The following is a 23,559-nucleotide window of genomic DNA, read 5'->3' as shown; positions in this document are numbered from 1 at the left end:
GGGAGCCAGCGAGAGAGGGAGGGAGAGAAGGAAAGAGAGAGGAGAGGGGAGGGGTGGGGGCGAGAGGTAAATAGTCTTAAATCGGAAGGGAGCTGCTTCTCTGTGGTCTTGACAAGCGCTGCCTGGGCTCCGCCGGCTCAGTAATAACTGAGTGACCTTTTCTTGGGCTGTATTAGGTCTGGCTGGGAAGGGATTGCATTTTGCAGCTGAGAGCCGGGGCTGCTTCAGCTCGGCTCCTCGCGTGCTGCCGGGGTAAGTTGTGTTGAGCCAGGACGGAAAGAGAGAGACAGCTTCGGACTGCAGTTGCCTAAAAGGAGGACACCTGTGGCTCAGATGCGGTCAACACCATTGCTCGGCGGATCCTGGAAGACCTCATTATTTTAAACTTAAAAAAAAAAAAAATAGATTCCTCCCTCCCCCTCCTTTTTTTTTTTTTTTTTCAAACAATGCTTCTTTTTGACCTTTCCCAAGGAGAAGAGCTACAAAGCAGCCACTGTGCTTTCTGAACGGCCTCCCCCTGTATCGCTTAATTGAGAAGGTAAGTGCAGCAACTGGATGCACACGCGGCGGCTTATTTGTGGTTGTGTGTGTGTGTCTGCGGGTGCGCGCGTGCGTGTGCGGATGTGGGTTTTTTTTTTTTTTCCTTCCCCAGCCTCTCCTAATGAGGCATAAACTGGAGCTGCAGCCCGGCTCCGCACTGCAACTTTCACTCGGGCTGCAGCTCTGCTGAGACGGTTTTGTTTAAATCATGTGAGGCTTCATTATTTTTATGATGAGACATGAAATAGATGCGGGCGGAAGATGGGGCTGGAAGGCGGGGAGAGCCGAGCGGCTGCGGCGCGGAACGTCTCAACTACGACTCGAGTGGATAATAGTCAAAGTTCCCGAGCAACTGCGGCATTTACACCCCCAACCCCAGCCCCCCGACACCCGGGGAAACAGAGGCTGGGAGAGTTTGAGAGGAGATGCTTGCCCTGGCCCGGCCCGTAGGAAGGGAATTCAGTCTTAGGTGGGTTCCGGATATCCCCCGCCCTTTGACCTTAGTTTCTGAAATTCATCACCTCCCTCCCCCATGAATTGAAATGACCATCTTTGGGTTCCTGAGGCCACTTCTGCCTCCGGTCCACTGTACCATTGTAACAAAAATACTGTTCCTACCAGATGGAAAAGTGAATGTCTGGGGGGAGGGGGGGAGTGGTGTAGGGGGAGGTTGGGAAGAAGTGTCGAGAAGAGAGGGGATCCTTGGAGCAAGGTGCCCCTGTCCTAATCGATGGAAATTCAAACTGCTGCGGCACATTTTATTTTACGAGGGCTACCCAGATTGCTGTTATGAAATACAAGTCAGATTTATGATATTTTTCATATTGAACATGATATGCTATGCTAACGCTGCATGTGACAGTTTAATCAAATCCATTTGTTACCACGAAGCTAAAAGGGGCCGCTGGGATTTGGGGATTACGGGCAGAGTTAGGGAAGCTTGTGGCTTTGTCATTCGCCATCATTTTGTACGCCGCCACCCGGCGAGGGGCTCCGGGTGTGCGCCGCATCTCGTCTGGCCGCCCTCATCCCTTCCCCCACCCCCACACGCCCGCCGCCCGCTCCGACCCGCTCCCAAAGTGTGCTTCACAATAGTCGGTCCTCGGCGGGTGTAGGCTGCGCACCGGGTCCGCACTTGAGCTAAATCCGAGGGAAACCCCCTTCCACTTCTACCTCTGGGCTGGGTACTCCATGCGAAGCTGCGGCAACTCAGGCACGCCTCAGTCAACTCATGCAGAAAAAGGAGAAAAGTTTTGGTAAGGTTACAATCTATCATAGATGCACTTTGCCGGCGCTCGGCACTCTGCTGCTCCAAAGCCTTCTTGCCCTTCCGCGGCTTTTGTGTCTCTTGGAAAAGATCTGAAATATTATTGTTTGTAACTGCTTTGAAAGACGGCTGCTTAAACCAATTAATCTTGGTAGGTGCAACAAATAACTGCTACATTCTTTGCAAAGCATCCTTGTGTGGCGGCAGAGACACTACCACAAAAGGCTGGAACATAAACTCCTCAAGGGATTCTTTGTTAGAGTGTATGTATGTTTCTTATTTTTTTTTTTTATTTTGCATGTGAGCTGCATCAAAATTGAACCCAGTCTTGCAAATCTCTTGTTGGCCTTTGCCAAGCACTAGCACTTTGCTGCCATGGTAACTGTAATTAAACTGATAAGAGTGGAAAAATGTCAGTATCTCTGAGCCTTGCAGCTGCATTGGAGAAAAAGGGAATCAAATTGGTTCCCAGCTCCATTGCTCAAAAAGGGGAGGGGGGGGGTGGTGGAAGGATGGGGAGGGGAGGGTTGGGAGTTGAAGGGGCAGAACAGAGTTAAGCAGCTCCAGCTCCTGAGATCTGGGGACATCTATTTGCATTGTTGTCCCTTAGGGGGTTACAGCCTGTAGGGACGCTCTGGGCCAGTGAACAGAGAGAAACAAGCTTTTAGGCCCAATCCAGTTCTCCAATCGGGGGCCAGGGGCTGGGGAGAGGATGAAGATGGGCAGGAGGAGAGAAAATCTTTTGTTTGGTACCTCTTGGCAATCGAATGGCCGGTGTTGGCCAAATTCTTTTAATCTGTGTCACTGCTCCCAGCTGCAGAACCTGCATTCCCATTTTCGAATCTTCCTGAGGCACCTCATTGCTGCCAACCCCCTTTAATGGATTCCCCCTTCCCGCTCCTTCTCCCAAATTGTTCTCTGTGCATCTTCCGACGGGGACAAAATGTTTTCCACTCACTGCAGTGTAGTCAGTCCAAAAATATAGAAGACTGGGTCTAAGTGCTGCAGATCTTTTATTATGATTTTTTTTTTTTTTAACCCCAGCGTGTTGTGGAGTTGTGGTTACTTTGTTGTGTTAACTACTGAAGCTGAGACTGCGCGGATGAATGGCACAGAACAAGGGGACATAATGGAGTTAATCAAGCGTTAGGCTGCCTCACAATGCAATCCAGGCAATTAAAAGCTCACCAGAGTTTAAATGAAATGGTTCTACTTATTTCTGCACACCACACTGCACAGGCTATTATTTATGTCTTTTTTAAAAATTATGATTTCCCTTAAACTGTCAAATAACTCAGAATGGCAAGGTCTCAGAGGCAATAAGAATTTCTCTCAGAACAATTTACATGCCAATCTAAAACTAGTTATGGGTCCTGATGTGCTATAAGCAACTTGCAAAATGTTTCTCAGCTCTGAACACATAACTCTTAGCCAGACGCGTTCTGCCGGATGCTGAAGGGAGGCTGCCGGCTGGTTTATGCCTGTTTGGTACAGGGTAACGTGGTGACTGCAAAAGAGTCGTTTTTTCCACAACTGTTAACTTGCAGAGTATCGAAAATGATTTCCTTTTCAAGAGTAATGTGATGGTGTTTTTGACACGAAGGTACCAGGATGGAGTATAAAAATCTCAAACTCCTTCTATGCCCAAGGCCAAACAGAATTCTGTAAGAGTTTCAAATATTAATTGGCCTCTGAGTGCTAAATTAAAATGTCAGCCCAACAAAAACATTTTGTGAAGACAAGCAGGGTGGTGTTGCTTGTGCCAAATGTTGGTATCTCCTGTCTTGTTTGCAAAGCATCGTGAATAAAGATAGTTGACCTTCCACGCTTGGTGATGAGAACACAGCTCAGAGAAACAGAGCTTAGCTACAACTAAGAAGGATTTGGATCAAAACATTTTCAGCTTGATGATATGAAAAAAACAATAGCCTTATAAATTGGGTAATTAGACTAGCTGCTCTAAACATACCTCTTGGTGTTCTCAGTCATGAAATCCAGGCTGTCATTTAGTATATCACAGTTTTTCCTTCCCCCAGGAAGATGGTTAAGAGGCACTTAGGTATGTTCTGTACTGTAATTAATGGGATTCATTCCTTGTGGAACCTTGCGAGAAGACGGTTAACTAGTTGTGATCAAAGAAACTTCATTTGTTAGAAGTTCTAGAGAGTGAGATTTAGCAGCACTATCAAGGGTTATGATTAATCTACACTAGACCCCAAGCTCCTTCAAAGAAAGGAATAGAAAGCTGGCTATAGGAATACCACCTGCTCCTCTGTACAAATCCAGCTACTAATCTGCAGATCCGAGGACCGCGGCTGTGCATCCCATGCAGAAAAAGCAGCTACTCTGATGCCTAGCTGCTGGTCCCTGCTCCATCACTCAACCAGAGAAGCTATTTTCTAATGGAAATTCAATATCATAACGCTATTATGTGAAATGCATGTATGATTTATAGTTAGAAAAGTTATTCTGCTGTGAGGGTATGGTGTCTTGTTGTCTCTTAGTGTGATTAAAAAAGAAAAAGATAGTGAAGATAATAAAGGTAAAGGCTTTATCATCAGGCATCAGAGGAAACCGAGAAAGGTTTAGCTGTTTGGGAGCAGGGAAGACACTGAAAATCCTCTAGATTAAGGCTTGGTATTTCTTTCTTGATACTGTTTCAATTGCAGACACATTTGGTGTTTTGTGTCCTTCCGTGTCCAAGTTTAAAACTTTCTGACTAACAGAGGAGGCATAATATAGCAGTGGTATCTCTGGATTGTAAGAAGGCCATCAAGTTTGGGCTGAACTGTCATTCCGCTTTGAGCCAGTCCCTGAACCTCTCACACTATCATAATTTGTAAAATAAAAGAAATTGGAATCAGTAGTTTAGAGTACTTAAAATGTGTTGATACCTATGCAACTGTGAATAATTTGTTCAGCTTTTTGAAAAACTGAGTGTTTGACATTTAGGAAAGAAGAAACTAGAAGGCAAATATCCTTTCACTGAGAAAAAAATTCAATCAAGTTGTATTAACCAGAAAATTCGATTCATCTCCTTATTTATGATATGGAAATATGTCTCTAAAATGTATAAATGTCCCTGTGTCTAGTCTAGCATGTCTGTAGTGTATAATATATGTATATAATATATATTTGCCTGTGGATGTTTGTGTAACTTTATATATATTGAAACTTTGTCTTCTGTTTTTTCTTTCCTTTATAAAATAAGTGCATGTTTATGATAATAAATTACTTAATCCTATAGTTTAATTTTATTTAAAAGTATATAGCCTATAGTTAGATGATCTGCCACTAATAGATGCATGGACCAATGCTTGTGTCAATGCATTTTGAAAATTTTTAACATAATGAATGCTTTGAAATATCAAGGACATAGAGGGAAGTATTTGGATGTAAATAAGTATTATAGGATTGGTGAACTTTTTGGGTGACTGTACTTAGGCTTAAGTATAAACATCTCTACAGCTAAGTGAGGTTAGTGTATCCCATAAAAATGAACTTTCCTTCCACCAACTCATTCTTGACTCCTACAGTGTGTACACAGATTAGTCTGTTAAATAGCTTTTTTCTAGATTGTTAACCATTGACTCCTATTTTCTCCTGAAAGGAACTTCTCTATGTAGAAAACTGTACCAATAGAAAATTATTTACTATTAGTTCATGTAGATGATATCATCTTACCAGGTACAAGATGAGTTGATTATTTTTGCTACTTTATAGGTGTAACTTCATGAATGATTTAACAAAGACACTTAACAAAGTTTGAACCTCTTTGTTTTCAAAATTTATTTCAATTTCTGTATATTCATATGTTAGCCGCTCAGTCATGTATGACTCTTTGCTATCCCATGGACTATAGCCAGCCAGCCTCCACTGACCACGGGATTCTCCAGGCAAGAGTACTGGAATGGGTAGCCATTCTGTTCTCCAGGGGATCTTCCCAACCCAGGGATCGAACCCAGGTCTCCTACATTATAGGCAGGTATTTTGCCATCTGAGCCACCAGGGAAGCCGAAAGTCTAACACTCCTTGAAAACGGCCATCAGAAATGTTTAACTTAATGGAGGTCTTCGGACACCTCTTGATTTTTGGAGTCTCAGCTCTCTTTTTTTGTTCTTGTCTTCCTTCAGGTATACAAATGCTCTCAGTCCAGCCAGACACCAAGCCGAAAGGTTGTGCTGGCTGCAACCGAAAGATCAAGGACCGGTATCTACTAAAGGCATTGGACAAATACTGGCATGAGGACTGCCTGAAGTGTGCCTGCTGTGACTGCCGTTTGGGAGAAGTGGGTTCTACCCTGTACACAAAAGCTAACCTTATCCTTTGTCGCAGAGACTATCTGAGGTAGGAATTCGCCTTGCACACCAGTGATCACTGGATTCCTTTTAAAATACTTCTGTAAGTGTACTTGTGTGTTTTGTGTCTTTCCTGCCAGCTTCTATTCCTGAAAGATGTCCACCTGGCAGCCTTCAGCACACTATGTCTGTGGCACAAACGAGGGCTTGAGTCATGGTCAGGAAAACACAGTATCTCAGTCTTTCTGTTTGCCTTGCCTGATGCTCCGACCTGGAGATAAGTGAACCAACCTCCAGTTCATGTCAAGGTGTTCGGTATGAATCAGCATACAAGTTTTCTTAGCAGGAAAGTGACAGGGTTGGGCTGAGCATAGTACAAAGTGATTCCACGATCTTTCTGTTTCAGATTTGTCAGAGAAAGTCGGTTTGAAACTCTTATCTGGTATTTATTAGAAGGATCTTTAGTAGAATGTTGAAAACTTCCTCCAAGTGTGAATATACCTCCCCCTGCCCGCAAACCCCAGGGCATTCCAAGTGATCTTGGCAAAGATAGCATTTGAATGTTCATCTGCCTCAAGACTTGCCAGTAGCTTTATGGAAAACAACAAAGTAAAGACCTCCATCATTATAGGGAAATGATAGCCACTCTCCAACCTATAAACATCTGAACAATTTCAGGACAACGCAGCTGTTCTTGTTTCTGAAGCTATGAAGCAGGTTAATCTAGCGTTTAGTACTCTACACATGGACTTATGTTTAAGAAAAATTATTTTGCTTTTCAGGGGACTTTGTGACTTCATTCAGCTGCAAATTACTTATATTAATAAAGTAGGATCTATCAAATTAGAGAAATGATATATGGCATCATTTGGGTTTTCATATTTGATACAATTAATCACTTTTTCTAGTCTGACATTAAGTGATTTATTTTGAATTTTTTTCTCTTATGACACAAAATTTATCAATCAGCAGTAACTCCTTGGTCATTTCGGGAGGTGTTTTCTAGGGAATTTGGTGCCGCTTCATATATAATTCAGTTATTTTCAGTCCAATTCAGTTTCTATATAGAAGAACATATTGTTTGATGAATGGTCGTTATAAGAGGGTGAGCCTGGTACTGTTTATCAGATTCTACTCTCTCCCCTCTTAGGACTGCTTCATCTGACAGCCCCCTGACTAATTATGACCACTTGCTGCCACTTCTCTGTGTCCCAAGGGCACAAAATACATGTAAGGTCCCAGCCATGGAAATCGGAAGTGGCTTTAGGGAAGGAGTTCTCTAACTACTTCAACTAATCATTAGAATTAAGCTATTCCATGAATTCTTGTAGACTCTGCAGTCTTGGAACTTTCCTCTTGCAAATAAAGAATTCTCTTCTGCTCTTTGTGAATTAGAGCCTGATTTCTGCACAGAGTGTATTTGCTTTCAGCGACTTGACATTGCTTCCTAGTTTTGCTTTATCTTCCTAACCAATAGCCACAGGCTTTTGGACTCTGTCTTTGACTTTTGTTTACCACTGCAGAATCTCCAGTGGATTCCTGTAAAAACACTTTCGAAAACAAGGAGTTTATATAGTCTAGGCGAGATTAAAGTGTTCTAATATGGAATAAAGACAAAAATTGAGTCAAATTTAGAGTCGTTTGAAATCTCTGGCTATTTTTAACTCAGAAATACAAATTTGCCAATGAAATACCTGTGTCCTGAGTGAAACTCTTTTGCGGTTGTCAACAAATTCGAGAGCAGAGAAAATAATCTTGTATTGTCTTCGTCTTCCTTATGGTAGTAAAAATAAGTTGTTCAACTGATATTTGATAGTCTCAAGTAAGTGTATTGTTGAAGGGAATTTATCAAAATAGTTTTTAATCTCAGAAATCTTTATCTCTAAAAGAGTCTATTTGCTGCTTTGTGTGATACAACTTTTAGTTGATTTCTGATTAGCTCAAACTTTTAATCTTTACTTTTTTTTTTTTTTAATCTTAACTCTTTCAAATTTAAACCCTGGTCCAGATTGCCAATATATTCATTTCTCAGAGTGCAATTTCCTCTCAAATTGGTCATTACCGCATTAATGGCCAGTTGTTATGTTAACAGCCTAAGGGTTGTTAACATTTCAAACTAAGTTGTTAACAGCAAGCTTATCCCTTATTTAAACTGAAGGTTTTGTTGTATATAACGTGGCTTCTTTGGCAAGAAGTAGTTCGTCAACACTTAACAACTGCAGCAGTGAAATGGGTAAATGGCATGGGTGTAAAACGCCGCGTATGTGTTACAGGTTATGCTGCAGGTGTGGTATTAGTTTTATGTGGAAAATGCATAGCACAGTGAAATTCTGTCTGTTTAAAAGCATACATCGCTGATTGGCAAATTAAAATAATCTTATTCTGTATGTCAAATAGATGAAGACATTCAAGCAGATTTTATGTACAAATTAATATCTTCGAATCTGTATAAACAGGCATTCAAAATGCTTATGCCTGCTGTGTGAGAGACATGATTTTAAGTTAGACAAAAATTAACTAAGGGAAAAAGGGAAGTGCACCTCAAATTGTTACTATTTATTAATTACATAAAATCTGCAATATGATCAGTGAACAAGTTATATTCTATGGCTGTTTTCCTGAGCTTTGAAAATAACTTTTCTCATTTCCTTCTGTGTTCAGCACATTGCTTTCTTGTATTTTGCACAGCCACTGCTTAACCATTTAAATCCTATTAAAAAGTAGTTTAGATTGATTTTTGGATATTATGTGATATCTTTGAGGCACAAACGAGCCATACATACTTTACAGGTTTGTATTTCTCGGTCTAACTTTCCAGGCATCTAAGTAAGAATGTGGGAAATGATAAAGAAAAAAGTAGCTTACCTGCACCAGTAAATTATAGATTATAGATATTATCTTGGGCCAGATAATTTTTCACATCTAGAGAAGAGTGAAATACTTTTTGCCAAGTTTATTTAACTTCCTAGTTAACTTCTCTTTCCAAAAGAGAACACAAAAAGCACTTTTATTGCTGAACAGTGAATCTTGAAGTTCTTACATTTTATTAATATTTTGCCTTATTCTGAGTAGTGGTGGTGATGACATGTTTTTACAAGTTCTTTAAATGATAAATATAAGAATATAAATCACAAGATATTTTCTTTAGGGTGTTGGAAACTGTTATTGCAGTAATTTTTTCTTCTTTGAGGCACATTTAGCTGTATTTAAGAAAAAGAAAACATTTTTACAGTTTATTACTAAGTTTCAAATCTTGACAGTTCCCTTTCCATAACAGGGCTGATATAGTATTTTTCATTTTTTCTGGAGAATGTAAGATAAATGTGTCGATGAAAGGGAATTTGTCGGTTTGTAGGATTGCGCGCCATCCTCAGAAACTAATTAGAAATAGGAACAGAAACATTAACATTTTAAAAATTCCTCTATTAACGCTTTCTGACTTAATGAAGTCAGTCTGCCCACTGATATTTATATGCCAAGACCTAACAATGTATCTGGTAAAAATATATCCAGTACAGTTACAGTTTTTTTTTTTTTTTTAAGTTGTTTATGACAAAGTAGACGTGGAAGCATTTTTGTGCCTTGAACTAAAGAATGCACAAAGTAAATTAGCAATTACTATGTAAAACTAGCCAAGGTTTAGTAATGATGTTTATAGGACTATAGTTACTACTAAACTATCTTTCATTCTGATTTGTTTGGTAAGTATGAATAAAATAGTTAATATATCATCAGTTTTAGAATTAAGATTTTATATCAAATTTCATGAAGTCAGAACCACAAGATAAACCATAGTACTTTACTTCTCAACTTGGAGGCAGTGTAGAATATCAGCACTTACACTTAAGCTTTTGGGCCATTTTTGCCAGTTTTTAAATTTAAGCCTGCATTTTCTTGCTTGTGGTGTATTTTAAGCATCAAGGTGATGAAGACTGTATCTTGCGTCTCTGTGAATGATGTTTTACCAGAGAATGTACTCAAAGCTATAGGGAAAGCTACATATAGCTTTTTCTACACAAGAAACAGAAAACATCTTGTATAAAAGATAATGCAGTTTGCTATTTTTATACATGAGGATGATTTGTTTAAAATGAAAGTACTGGGAGAAAGTGATGCTTCATGCTCCACCACAGCTACCAGTTAACAAAAAGGATTTGAAACTGTGATACTGATTGCCTATTTTATGTGCTTCAATGTAATAATATGATTTTTACAATAGAAAATTAAAATTAAATGCTACATAGAACATTAGCCTAGCTATAACTTTATTTCACACTGATCAAAACTGGAGCTTCTAAATAAATTTTTATGAGATTAAATTTACATTAGTAGATAATTATGGCCTTAAAAGTAAATATGAATATATTATTAATATTATTTTATCTGACAGTTCACTGCACAGATTCTTTTTTAATGCTAACTGACATATTCATTCTGTTTTCCTGCTTTGTCCTCTTTTTAGATATTAGGCAGTTGGAGAGCAGTACATTATTATTATTTGAAATATAACTTTTTATTGTTTTAAATTCCAAAAAAACTAATCTTATATATGGACTGACGCTCCCCCCAAATAATTTTTTTTTCATTTGAGCTTTCTTAACATTTTATTATAGTCATAACTTTATCATATTTAAATGTCTAAGCTAATCTTTGTATTTTGAGATATTTTGCTATCTAAGTGTTAATAACTTAGACTCTAGACTCTAGGGTCTTTTAAAAATACTGCTATATTTCCTGCAAATTATCTGGCTTTATTTACAGCTTTATAAAATATTATAATTTTAAGTTTATTTTTCTGTTTATTATAGAAAAGCATTATTGCATTCTATTTCAAACATTTTATAGTATATATCTATCATTCATGGACCAGCACAAATCAAGAGGGATAATTTTGTGCAATACTTTGGGAGAATACCCCTTGCTTTAGAGAAAAATTGGTAGACCCACACTAGAATTCCTGAGCAACAATCTCTCTGCAACAATCTCTGTTAAAAATATCCCGTCTACATAGAGAATTTCTTATTTATAAATTGATCTGTCCTTAATTCTGAAATATACTCATTTTCAGGGAACGAGTACTTAATTATTCTAGTTTTGTGCCTTTTGCTTTGTTTTATAGACTTGAGATATTGTCACTGAAAATAACCTCCACTAAGAATATTAAAAATAAAATACTTCACACTGTTTCTATGTCTTTACTGTTTTTTATCTTTTCATAAAGCATGGAATACTTCAATCAGGATAGTTTTTAAACATAAAATGGATGTTAGACATACCTAACTTAGCAGAAAAATATTCTGTTTCTACAAGTATATTTAGGATTAAATACACATGGAAGAACTACATTTGAGAATTGCTAAAATTGCTTATTTTGCACTTTATAAATACATAGAACTCTGGGAAAGAATCTCTTATTTTTGGTTGCTCTTAAAGTATATCAAAGTAAGCCAGCACTTCATTTATAAGCTCACCATTAATTTCCATTAAGTGACTAATAGTAAATGTTAGTGCTGTTTTGTTTAATAAATAAACAAATTATTAAGGAATCAGTTTAAAATATGCTGAAAGTAATAATTTTAAAAATGGTTTTGATGAATATATGCATTGTAGAAATGCATTATGTAGTTCAGTTTTCTGCCTCACATAAAAATTATGTAGCTTTAAAGAATTGCACCAACCTAAACGACCATTGTATTTTTTTTTCATTATATTGTGAGTCATTGAAATCTTATTTTACCATTTGGTTTGAAAACATTTACCAGTTCCTATGAGAATGTCTTTTATCATTCAAAATTATACGTTGTAACCTCATCCTATCTTCCAAAAAGAAATTAACGTTTCTCACTTGTATCCATAAATGTTAAAATATGTAGATTGTAAATGTAGGACAAGATCTTGAAAACAAGGAAAGTAAAAATAAAAATAGCAATACTCTCTCAGTCAACCAGATAGCTTCTAAAACAGAATTTACATTAGCCACATTTCTTTAAAAAGGCATTTTCCTCCTTTCTAATTTTTTAATCAGCTTATACAAGCAATTATTCCTACTGATTCACAGCATTTCCCTTTGTAAGCACCTAAAAAGATGTAGGGTGTGTATGCATGCTGCACATATAGGTGTTAGAATCTATACAACCTTAGAATGTGCATTGACTTTGGTCATAATTGACTTTTACCAGATCACCATACTTTGGCAGGCTTTGAAACTTGTAAAATTCAGATACTTGATGCCAGCTAATTCCTTAGTATTGTAAACCATAGCTCTGACTTATTCCTACAGAGTGTTCACCATTCTAAGAGGAAAGACAAGTTTTATAATACTGCAGAAGGCCTAACTTTATTCCCTTGTGATTTTTATCACCCAATTCTGTTTTTCTCAGCTCCAGTGGAGTTCGATACTGTCTGCTTCATTTCCGTTTCTACCATCGTAACATACTTGTTTTGATGATTAACCGTATGTTCCCCTTCTTGAGGGTATTTATAAGAAATTTATTTTGAAGTAGAAGTTCCATTGTGAAGCAAGAAATGTGACATTTAGTTTTGTTTCTTACTTTAAAGCAATTTCTTTTGCTTATTGAGGTTTTTTCCCCCTTATTATCCATGTAAATGGATAACTTTTCCCTCAAGAACTTAGGACCTAAGCATAGCCTTTTATTACATTCATCAAGCATATTTGCTGTATTACAAATATAGTTATGATGAACCCCACATCAGTCACTTGGGCATTCACCTGCACCATTTTTGCATTCTGCTCTATACCATCAAAACTTCTTGATAGATATTTTTCTTCTCAACAAATATTTTTAGTTCTATAAAGATCCCATTTCTTTTGCTGAATTCTTTTACTCCATAGTTTTGGTTTTTTATGATGCAAAAATCTCTAGCTGTGGACTTTATTAGTTGAAAACAAAAATCACACTTGAGATAGTCATGTTGGAATAGTTAGATCTCTGATTTGAAGTTGGAAAATTAACATTAAGCTGCATGTATTAAGTTAGACTCTAACCAGCATGTTTTGTTATGATTCAATGTAATATTAAAAACTCTCCAACTGGGCTACTGGGAAAATAAAAGACTCTTAGGATTTCGAAGATTATTTGCATAGGAGTATACCAAAGCCATATTTAAGTAAATTTGTTATTACTAATACAGTAAAGCATTGCCTAAAGTAAACCCATCCTATTAATAAAAACAAAATCAGTTTTAGTAAACATAAATATCCAATGTGACATGGATTAGTAATGGGGCAGGAATCATAAAATGTGCTAATGATAACATGTAATAATTATCTAAATACCGCCAAGAAAAAATAAATTCCCATCTCATGCTGTGGGATCCCAACAGGCAACTTCAAGAGCAAAAAGAAGTTTTAGACATCACTAGTTTATTCTGCGGAGAAGGCAATGGCACCCCACTCCAGTAACTCTTGCCTGGAAAATCCCACGGTTGGAGGAGCCTGGTAGGCTATAGTCCATGGGGTCGCTAAGAGCTGGACACGACTGAGCGACTTCACTTTCACTTTTCACTTTGATGCATTGGAGAAGGAAATGGCAGCCCACTCCAGTGTTCTTGCCTGGAGAATCCCAGGGACGGGGGAGCCTGGTGGGCTGCCGTCTATGGGGTCGCACAGAGTCGGACACGACTGAAGCGACTTAGCAGCAGTTTATTCTGATTTCAGAAAACTTTTAAAACAATGCCATGTTCTTACTCTAGCAATTCTATTAATAGCAGAGGTACAGATCATTATTGAAATTATTTTATTCTCTTTTTTGTTTTAAAAGATTTTGAAATCTCTTAAGTAGTACCCTTTGATAGATTGCTCACATTTCACCAAAAAAGTTGAGTCAAGACTGTTCACAAAATACCTTATGGCATTGAGCATGATGCTTACTTTGTTTTCATCAACCATCCCATAAAAATACATTCTGACCAACAGCTGCATGTTAGACGCAGGTGACTTAGACTGTAAAGAGACTGCCTGCATTGCAGCAGACCCAGGTTCAATCTCTGGGTCGGCAAGATCCCCTGGAGAAAGGAATGGCAACCCACTCCAGTATTTCTACCTGGAGAATTCCATGGACAGAGGAGCATGGCAGGCTACAGTCCATGGGGGCACAAAGAGTCAGACATGACTGAGCAATTAACACTTTCACTTCACTTTCTAAGATGAGTGTTCCTTTGCTTGAGTGGTAGGGATGGGAGTAGAAAGGTAAATAAAAAAATGATCATAACTTCTAACACTAAAAATGAGTAGTAGTTTCAATTGGCAGGTTTATTTAGTTTTATGGGTGAGAAGTTCAACTGTACTATACTATGAACATAATTTTAAAGCCTATAAGTATTACATATGACTATCCATTGAGGGATGTCTGTGTTTTGGGAGATAAAAAGAAATAATGTTACTGAATTGCCTAAAAATTTAGCAACTAGTATTTTCTGTGACCATTTATTAGGGGAAAAAAATGAAAAAGGTTCTAAACTACAAGAACCCCTTCTTTTGACAACATGTCCTTACTGAGTGAATAGGATTGGGGTTTGTATTTATGATTACATGTTTGTATTTATGATTACATGTTTTGCTGTATCTAACAGTGTGAAAATGAAGCCATTTAGTTGCTTAACAAATATTTGAGTGCCAATATTTCACTTCTATAAATAATGAATATATAACTTTATATTTCTAATTGATTTTGTATAACACATAAATACAAAACTATTAATATCTTAGTATGTAAAGAATAAGATAGTCTGGGAAATTTGGGAAGCACTTAATGGCAAATTATTTTTCAATATTTTTTTTTTTTACAGCTGATATACTCACCATTGTTAAATAAGGAAAAAATAGGAGGAGTTTTAGTGTGGTTCTATCACATGGAATCAGTACAGAGAATGAGAAGAGGTATAATTAGGAATGAGTAGAAAAAAAATTCAGGAGGGACGTTATAAATAATAAGTAAAAATTGTGCTCTGTGAAAATCCTTTGGTAAGCCAGTAGTCCTTTTATAAAAACTAAGATTCAAGCTTCATAGTTAAGTTTTAGATGCAGAGAAAGATAGAGTTAGTCTTGTAACTTTCATGCTGTTTGTATCATTCGGCTCTCACGGCAGATACTGGTAAGTTATCAACAGATGGCAAAACACTTAGCATCATAGGTCCCCATTTTCCCACTGAACAACTATTATCCTATACACTCTAGGTGGGGCTTCCCAGGTGGCACTAGTGGTAAAGAATCTGCCTGCCAGTGCAGGAGATGAAGGTTCAGTCCTGGGTCAGGAAGATCCCCTGGAGGAGGAAATAGCAACCCATTCCAGTATTCTTGCTGAGAAAATTCCGTGGACCAAGGAGCCTGGCAGGCTACAGTCCATGGGGTCACATAGAGTCAGACACGACGGAGCACATACTCTAGGTACTGGACAAACCTGTCAGACACAAGGCAGAGTAAACCACAGAAATAACTCCTTCCTGTGTAGAGATTATATTCTAGTTGGGAAAGCAAATAATCAACAAAATAAGTATTGAGTACATTAGGAAGATAATAAATGCACAGGAAAAATGGAGTAGTGTAAGAGTTTGAGCAAGCTGCAGGAGTTGGTGATGGATAGGGAAGCCTGGTGTGCTGCAGTCCATGGGGTTGCAAAGAGTCAGACGCAACTGAGTGACTGAACTGAACTGAAAAGGTTTGCAGAATTTGTATTTATGAATGATGATGCCTGTGTGAATGTGGTGGGGAGGAGATAAGGATTTGAAAAATTAAACAGGGTAGACAGGCACAGTTTGTTGAGAGGGTGACTTGAATAAAGACCTAAAGAAAGTGAAGGAGCTAGCCATGGGGATGTATAGGTAGGACATTCTGGGAATGGGGCCAGTCAGTGTGAAGAACTTGCAGTGGAAGACTTTCTAATGCGTTTCAAGAAAATCAAGGATGCTCGTGTGGTTGGAGTGAGCGAGAGAGGAAGAAACAAGGATTAGAGGCAGCCACTGTGGTTTTGTGGTACCCTGGTATCACTGTTCCAACCATGAATGCCCCCTATACTTTTCTAAATGACAGGTGATAAAGTGGCACCATCTGAGAACCACTGTGATGCTAACTCAGGCTGTTATAGACTGAATTCCCATTTGGGATTACAGAACTCATCTGCTAAATTGAATGAGATTATTTTAATGTATAATTTACTAGTATTTTTTTATGTCTTTTTATTTCGCTTCAGTGATGACCCTGTGTGTGATTATATAATAGTTGTGAAGTATGTGTCTTCAAAATAGACCCCAGGATTAGGTCATTTGACTGTTGCTAATTCACAGAGATGGTATAGTTGTATGTCTGAGCTGAAACTGATACATCTACACATGTCTACTATATGGTTATTGGAGTATTTATTATATAATACAATAGGAATGTTCATATTGATGAGCTAAAGCTGCCAACACAACATGGGTGAAGGTAACATCTTGGCCAAAGATGTCATTAAACTCTGCCCTGATCACAATATAATAGATATTTTTGAATACTTATATATTAAAAATTGGAAAGATATGGATTTTTTCATAGGCTGCCAGTTTCTACTCTTGAAGGGGAAATGTCAGTTATTCTATCTCTGAAAAGTTATCTTTTTCCATATTTTTAAAGTCAAGCTGAGTTTTGTTTAATGAAATTAATTTCTGGTACAAAACATTTAAAATAACATATTTGCTCTGATTATCATCAATGTTTCCAAATCCAGCATTTAGAGGAAATACATCAAACACATATTGTTACTTAAAACAATTGAATCACCTTCCTGATGAGATGAGATAAATTGTTACAGAAGTGTTCTGTTTATACTCATGCTTCTGGCCCCTCACCTAACCCCAGCTCACTGATTTTAATTTCATATTAAGAAGAGCCAGGCATTCATCTTCCAAAATAAAAGATTAATATGCATTCTTATTTGTGAGAGTGGGATCTGGATGTGCCAGCTGTCTGTACTTTTAAAATTAAAAGTTAAATTTAAGCGGTAAATACAATCAAAGTTCTTGAGCCTGTATTTAAATTTATAAAATGGACTAGGATGCATTATGGGTGTTGGCTAAGAAGCTGCCCATTGATCTTACAGAGAGTCACAGCATGAACAAGTGAGCTTTCACAGCGGTGATTGTCTACACTTCATGCACAAAGAAATCTCGAACATACTTTCCAGAAAGCTATGAAGTGGTGGCCAGATGACTTTGCAAGCTTTAATTCCTACTGTCATCCTGCACATCCTAAGTGTTTCGTTTTGGTTTTTTCCTGTTACGATCTCTAGTAGCCCTTCTATTCTATTTGGTAGGTGGGGCACGTGTTGTAACAGCCATCTTGTCCTCCTTTAGGCCGAAGACCTATATTCCTAATCACTTTGTGATTCTCACCTTCCAAAATGAATCAATTTGAGCTTGATTTTTTAAAAAAGATTTTTGGCCATACCATGCAGCATGCAGGATCTTAGTTCCCCAACCAGGGATGGATATTTTTGAATACTTATGTAAAAAGATACGGATTTTTCATTGACTGACAATTTCTACTCTTGAAGGAGAAATGTCAATTATTCTATCTCTGAAAAGTGATCTTTTCCCATTATTTTTAAAGTCAAGCTGAGTCTTGTTTAATGAAATTAATTTCCGGTGCAAAACATTTAAAATAACACATTTGCTCTAATTATCATCCCCTGCGGTGGAAGTGCAAAGCTTTAACCCCTGGACCACCAGGGAAGATGCCCAGTTTGAGCTTGATTTTAAGGAAAAGTCACTTGGTCGTGACTGATAGTCTGCTAAGTGTGGAAATAATCTCGTCACTGATAGTTATTAAAGTAACTATCATCTTTAGCACAGAGATCACATGCTTATTCCACTAAAGGTGTTAAATGCTTTGTCTTCTCAATTCACTGTGGATTGCTGCAGTGACCTGATAAAAAAGTTATGTGTTTTGAGGAGATTAAAATTAAAAAAAAATTTTTTTTTTGATTTAGGAGTAAGCAGAGCCTTTCATTTCCAGTAAAACTCAGTTTTTCACTGTGCTTCTAAAGTCACAGATTGGGGGAAAAAATAATAAAATAAAGTCACAAGTTCATTCTGCCTTTCATTTGAACACATATAGTGTATTTTAAATCTTTCACTGGGTATTTCTCATTAATCTACCACATTGTGTTATCCCACTCCAGCTATCATTAATGGCATGTTAGTCATATGTGACTGTTAGGATGCATTCATTCATCTCCTGTTTTTACCTTCTGTGATATTACTTTATACAAAGAAAAATGTGTATTAGTTCTTACTAATTCTCTAAGTTTCTCCCAAACCAGATTCTAGTTAGACCTAATCCCGAGGTTTCAGAGGCATCAAGGTGAGGAGTACATATGTGATGTCTGCCCTTTTTCTGTGACTTCCTTGTTGTATCTTCCCAGGGAAGTTACTGAACCTCTCCAAGCCTCAGTTTACCTATCTGTACATAGGAGTAGCAAACCCATTCAGGCAGTGTCAGTGAAACACCATAAGGAAAGAATCAACACACAGGCCAACAGTCTAGTGTAAGCTTCTGTTGTTACAGAGGAAGAATTGTGCTGAGTTATGGGTAGTTATGGCGCTACCAGGTAGAGCCAGTGGTAAAGAATTTGCCTACCATTTCAGGAGACGCAAGAGACGCAGTTTTGATCCCTAGGTTGAGAAGATCCCCTGGAGTAGGAAATGGCAACCTACTCCAGTATTCTTGCCTGGAAATTACATGGACAGAAGAGCCAGGGGGGCTATGGTCCATGTGGCCACAGAGAGTCTGACATGACTGAACACACATACACACACACACGAAGATAAGACAGAAAAGAGAAAGAAGAAAAGAGAGAAAAAAGATAAGAAAAAAGACTAATGAAACAGATTAAGATGAGATTTAAGGATGATTAATAATCAAGAATATGAAAGGCTAGTAACATAATAAGATCTTTTACTTTTCATCTACAAAGAAGATAGATGAAGAAATGCTTAAATACCACATGCACCTGAAGCCATATAGGAAAAAAGTAATTTAATAAGAGTGGAGATTATGGGAATCTGGAATGGGTTGTTAAATTAAGATTATAGTGTATTTTGCATAAAGTAAGATGAATTTGAATCTTTGATGGAAATTATTGAACATGTGATTTTCTTTGTAACTGAGGTGGTAGTTTTCTAAAATGTCTTATATGCCCATGCTCTCCACACTCAAGCTTGTGAAAGTTCTATAACCTTGTAAAGCATTATATTTAATATCCCATAGGGTAGAATTATATATAAAATGTTAGCTTGCTTTAAGTTTCATTTGTAGTCTTGACTTTTATATCTTTTTCCCCAGATGACAAGGACAGTTGAATGCCAATATTTTAACTGGTATTCTTTTTCACAGTGTTCTCGAAAACATTTTGTTTATATACCTTTATCCTGGGGAAGTTTAAGTGGGCACCCTCAATTTAAATAGATATTGACAAATATTCCATTGTACATTTCTAAAATTAGGAAGACAATGTGTAAAGGCTAAGGTATCAAATAAACAGAAGAGCTATTCCTTAAGGATCCCTGCGGTTTACGTACCTCCAATTTGGAGAGCACTCTTATTTTTAATAGCTTTTTAAGCTTGATTGCAAGTTGTTTGGTAGTGATATGTGTGAATAAAAAGAAGGGAGTACCAGTACTTGGGAAAAGAGTTGTAAAAGGGAGATGTAGTAGTTGTTTGAAAGAAAGGGACTAAGCATGGGCTGCTATGCATGACGCTGTTCATTTAATATTAAATCAAGGTTTGCTTTTATGAGAAATATCCAGTATATGTGGACTGTTTCTAAAACTGTACTATAGCCACTGGCAACATTAATATAAGGCAGGGTTCCTCTCCCTTCCTGGCAACCCCCAATTCTGGACACAGTGAGAGTTTGGACAGATAAATGCTAAAAGAACCCTATGTACCAAAGGCAGCGTTTACTGCATGTAATACATATCATTGTTTGTCTCCTGTAGTGAAAAATACTTGTGTCGTGCTGGTAAAATGCACTCCTGACAGACCAGTGCTTGCTATTATAGGGTCCATTGCTTAAAAAAATGATACACTGACAGAAATACAATTTAAGAAAATTTAACACCAAGGGTAGTCAACCATGTAGACTACTATTAAGGGGCCAAAACTCAAGGCCAAGGGTTTATTTAAAAAAGAGGCACAGTTTATTTGCTAGTAGTAGGCAAAGTTAAAAGGGAAAAAAAAAAATCGAACTTGAATTCCTTGCTCTCTAGTCTGTAGAAAATTAATGAAAGCAACAGTTCAATAAGATTTTATTGCAGAAATGTTTAAGTGCAACATTTTAAGAAGGCTTTGGAATTTTTAAACAGTTACTTACCATTTAGAAAGCTGTAACACTGCAGTGCGTAGCAAATTGTTCTCATTGGATCCTAGGTACACCCCGTGATTTTCTTAAAATGTGTAGTCAGAGCTGGTTGGTCTGAAATCACTTGGTTCATTTCATTTTTGTGTGTGCAGATTATAAATATATTTGACATTGACAGGTTAGCAGCACCCACAAGTACTACAATTTAAAATGTAAGCTATTGTCCAAGTCTCCTTATGGGCATAGTTTGGTGGTTAAATGCATTGGATTTGTAACCGGGCCTTTTGAGAAAGAAAATAACCAAATATGAGATATGATGAGATACATTGGATTACAGAAGAATACAAAATATACTAATGAATAAACTGCTAGGTAAGGATGACAAAACATGTATTTTTAAGCTATCACATAGCTCTCGTGTTAGAGAAGAAAACTCCATGAATTTAGATCAGATGTAGTATCTAATTTTACTGTTTTAAAAACTCATCTGCCATCCAGTGATATTTGATGCCAACTTTGTACAGATTACATGTTCCTTTGGGAGAAAGGTTACAAAAGTAATGTAATATATAGTGTGAGTTTCAAAGTTTAACTTGGGTAGCAGAGAAATGGAAAATATATCATTCACTGGTATGGAGAATCAAATAATACATATATTATGCCCGCTACCCTGTTGAAATTGAAAGTGTTAGATGCTCAGTCATGTGCAACTCTTTAGGACCCCATGGACTTTAGCCTGACAGGCTCCTCTGCCCATGGGATTCTCCAGGCAAAATACTGGAGTGGGTTGCCATGCCCTTCTCCAGGGGATCTTCCTGACCCAAGCATCGAACCTGGGTCTCCTGCATTGCAGCTGGTTTCTTGACCATCTGAGCCACCAGGGAAGCCCTATAAGACAGTGCCGCCCTGATGGTGTAGTTTTATTACCACCACCAGTATGGGGCCAGGGAGGCAATTGATTGTGCCACGAAAGGATGTCCCAGGATGCAATGCTGTGTCTTTGCAAATGTCCTCCAAAAGGCAGTTGGCTCCAATCTAATGACGTTGTAACACAGATTCTTCTAAAAGGTAATGCCGGTTGTCCAGACACATTGTTCAGGGCCTCTTTCTTCAGCTGTATGTTGTAGCAGGCACACAGTTTCATGCAGAAGAAGGCTGGAATCCTCACTTCTCCATTTCTGCACACCTTTTAGTGATGTTTCTGAAATTCCCTATGTGAAATGTATCACATCATAGTACCTCTGCAGTCGGTATTCTTGCCAGAGATTACAACTTCAAATGCTGCTTCTCAGTGCTTATTTTTTAGGAAGCTTTCAGAAGGAAATGGTGTCTATGGTGGATTGATTACCTGAAAAACTAGATACTAACCTATTTCTTCTGATAGCTTTAATATATTTTTTGGATCACTTCAGAGAGCTCTACACTTGACCTTGACCCCTGAAAACCTTCTACAGTCTTGTGCATGAGGGATCGCCATTAGCTGGCATTGAAGAAAATGTTTATAAATAACCGCAGACATTTCAGTGTGTTAGAGATGCAGTTATCGGCTTTGTTTTCTGTATCACACAATGTCCTATGGGTTCACTATTGAACTTTCCCCCTCATCTTAGAATAAGAAAAGTTCCTGACCAGGCTTTTTAATCCATACAGTTGACTGAAATGTTTGAAAATGTCTCTTAGCATCCTGAATTCTTGAAGACAGGATCACCATCCTGCATCCCATGTATACTCGTTATGTTCCTGTTTCAGATATCTGCTGGGAGATTTTGAAATCATGGAAATGAAATTGTTTAAATAATCAAAGTGGGTAAACTACACTGGAGAGAACTGCAATGGGGAGGGAACTCACTGCCCTGGAAGGTGTGAGGAAGTCCCTTCTAAGGAAAGAGCTCTTTTGTCTTTTCTAGAACCTCATGGTGATTGCCATTTCCCTGGGATTAAGCAGTATATCTTCAGGAGCCCTTACTGTGCCCAAGTTAAGATATTTGAGGTCATCTACTTATTTTTTTAATTATAAAATAGGGCTTTTTTTCTTTGTAATTTTTTTTTCAAATTTTTGTTTTATATTTTAGTTGATTACAATGTTGTGTTAGTTTCAGGTGTACCACGTGGCGTGCCATACTCAGTCATGTCTAACTCTTTGTGACCCTGTGGACTGTAGCTGCCGCCCCCCCCCCCCACTCCCCCGGCCCCGGCTCCTCTGTCCATGGTATTCTCCAAGCAAGAACACTGAAGTGGGTTGCCATTTCCTTCTCCACAGATGTACCAGAAAGTGATTCATTTATACATATACCTATATCCACTCTTTTTTCAAGGTTCTTTTCCCATATACTTCTTTTTTTTAAGATTTTTTTTTTAATGTGGACTATTTTAAAGTCTTAATTGGATTTTCTATAATATTGCTTCTGTTTTATGTTTTGGTTTTTTTTGGCCATGAGACATGTGAGGTCTTAGCTCCCCAACCAGGGATCAAATCTGCACCCCCTACATTGGAAGGTGAAGTCCTAACTACTGGACCACCAGGGAAGTCCCTTCCCATATACTTCTAAACGAGCTCTTCAGCCTTGTAATTATTCATCACTGGATGAAGGACAAATCCACTGCCACCACCCCTTGCCCATCAATTTGATCTAATCCTCTCACTTGGATCCCTTTCCCTATTTGCTGTATTTCTGCTGGTGCTTTATTTCTACTGGTGCCTCAGCTCAACACATTTCTACTGGGTCTTCTGGAAACCTTGTGGCATTGTCAATAAGCATTCTATGTCTATTATCTTTTGGCTTTTTTTCATCAGATAATTGCCTTTAACTGAGTTTCATCTTTGCTTTAACAGAGTTTTGCCTCTCCTTTAAAGAGATGGTGTTCCTTTCAGCTGTCCAAGAGGGCACAGTACTCCTTAACTTTGTAAATCCCAGAATAAATCTCATGTTCCATGAAACCAAAAGAAGAAGCTGGTATTCTCTTGGATACCGTCTCTACCCAATAATAAAAATGCATCATCCTCTGAAAAAGGTGATTTGAAAAGGCTTATAAAGGACCTATCTGAAACCAGTCCTAACTTGTTTAACTCCCTTAAATATTAAACATCAGCCCTCCATTC

At 37.8% G+C, this 23,559-nt stretch overlaps 1 protein-coding gene across 2 annotated transcripts in view; it reads left to right on the top strand.

The window, feature by feature from the left end:
• Nucleotides 1-23,559, top strand: part of LMO3 (LIM domain only 3) — a 61,295-nt gene that overhangs the window by 170 nt on the left and 37,566 nt on the right. The window contains exons 1-2 of one of the 2 annotated variants that reach the window (XM_040235272.1): nt 1-538; nt 5,941-6,154. The exon at nt 1-538 is cut by the window's left edge and continues 170 nt beyond it. In XM_040235272.1, the coding sequence (XP_040091206.1) occupies nt 5,949-6,154 (206 nt within the window). In that variant the 5' untranslated portion in view covers nt 1-538; nt 5,941-5,948. Of the gene's footprint in view, nt 539-1,579; nt 1,797-5,940; nt 6,155-23,559 lie in introns of those variants that run through there. The other variant, XM_040235271.1, reaches the window with a different exon arrangement.

This window comes from Oryx dammah, unplaced genomic scaffold (assembly GCF_014754425.2).
Source record: "Oryx dammah isolate SB20612 unplaced genomic scaffold, SCBI_Odam_1.1 HiC_scaffold_29, whole genome shotgun sequence".
NCBI classification, from domain to species: Eukaryota; Metazoa; Chordata; class Mammalia; order Artiodactyla; family Bovidae; genus Oryx; species Oryx dammah.
Note: the sequence above shows the minus strand (reverse complement) of the source record. Positions and strands in the feature narration are given on the sequence as shown.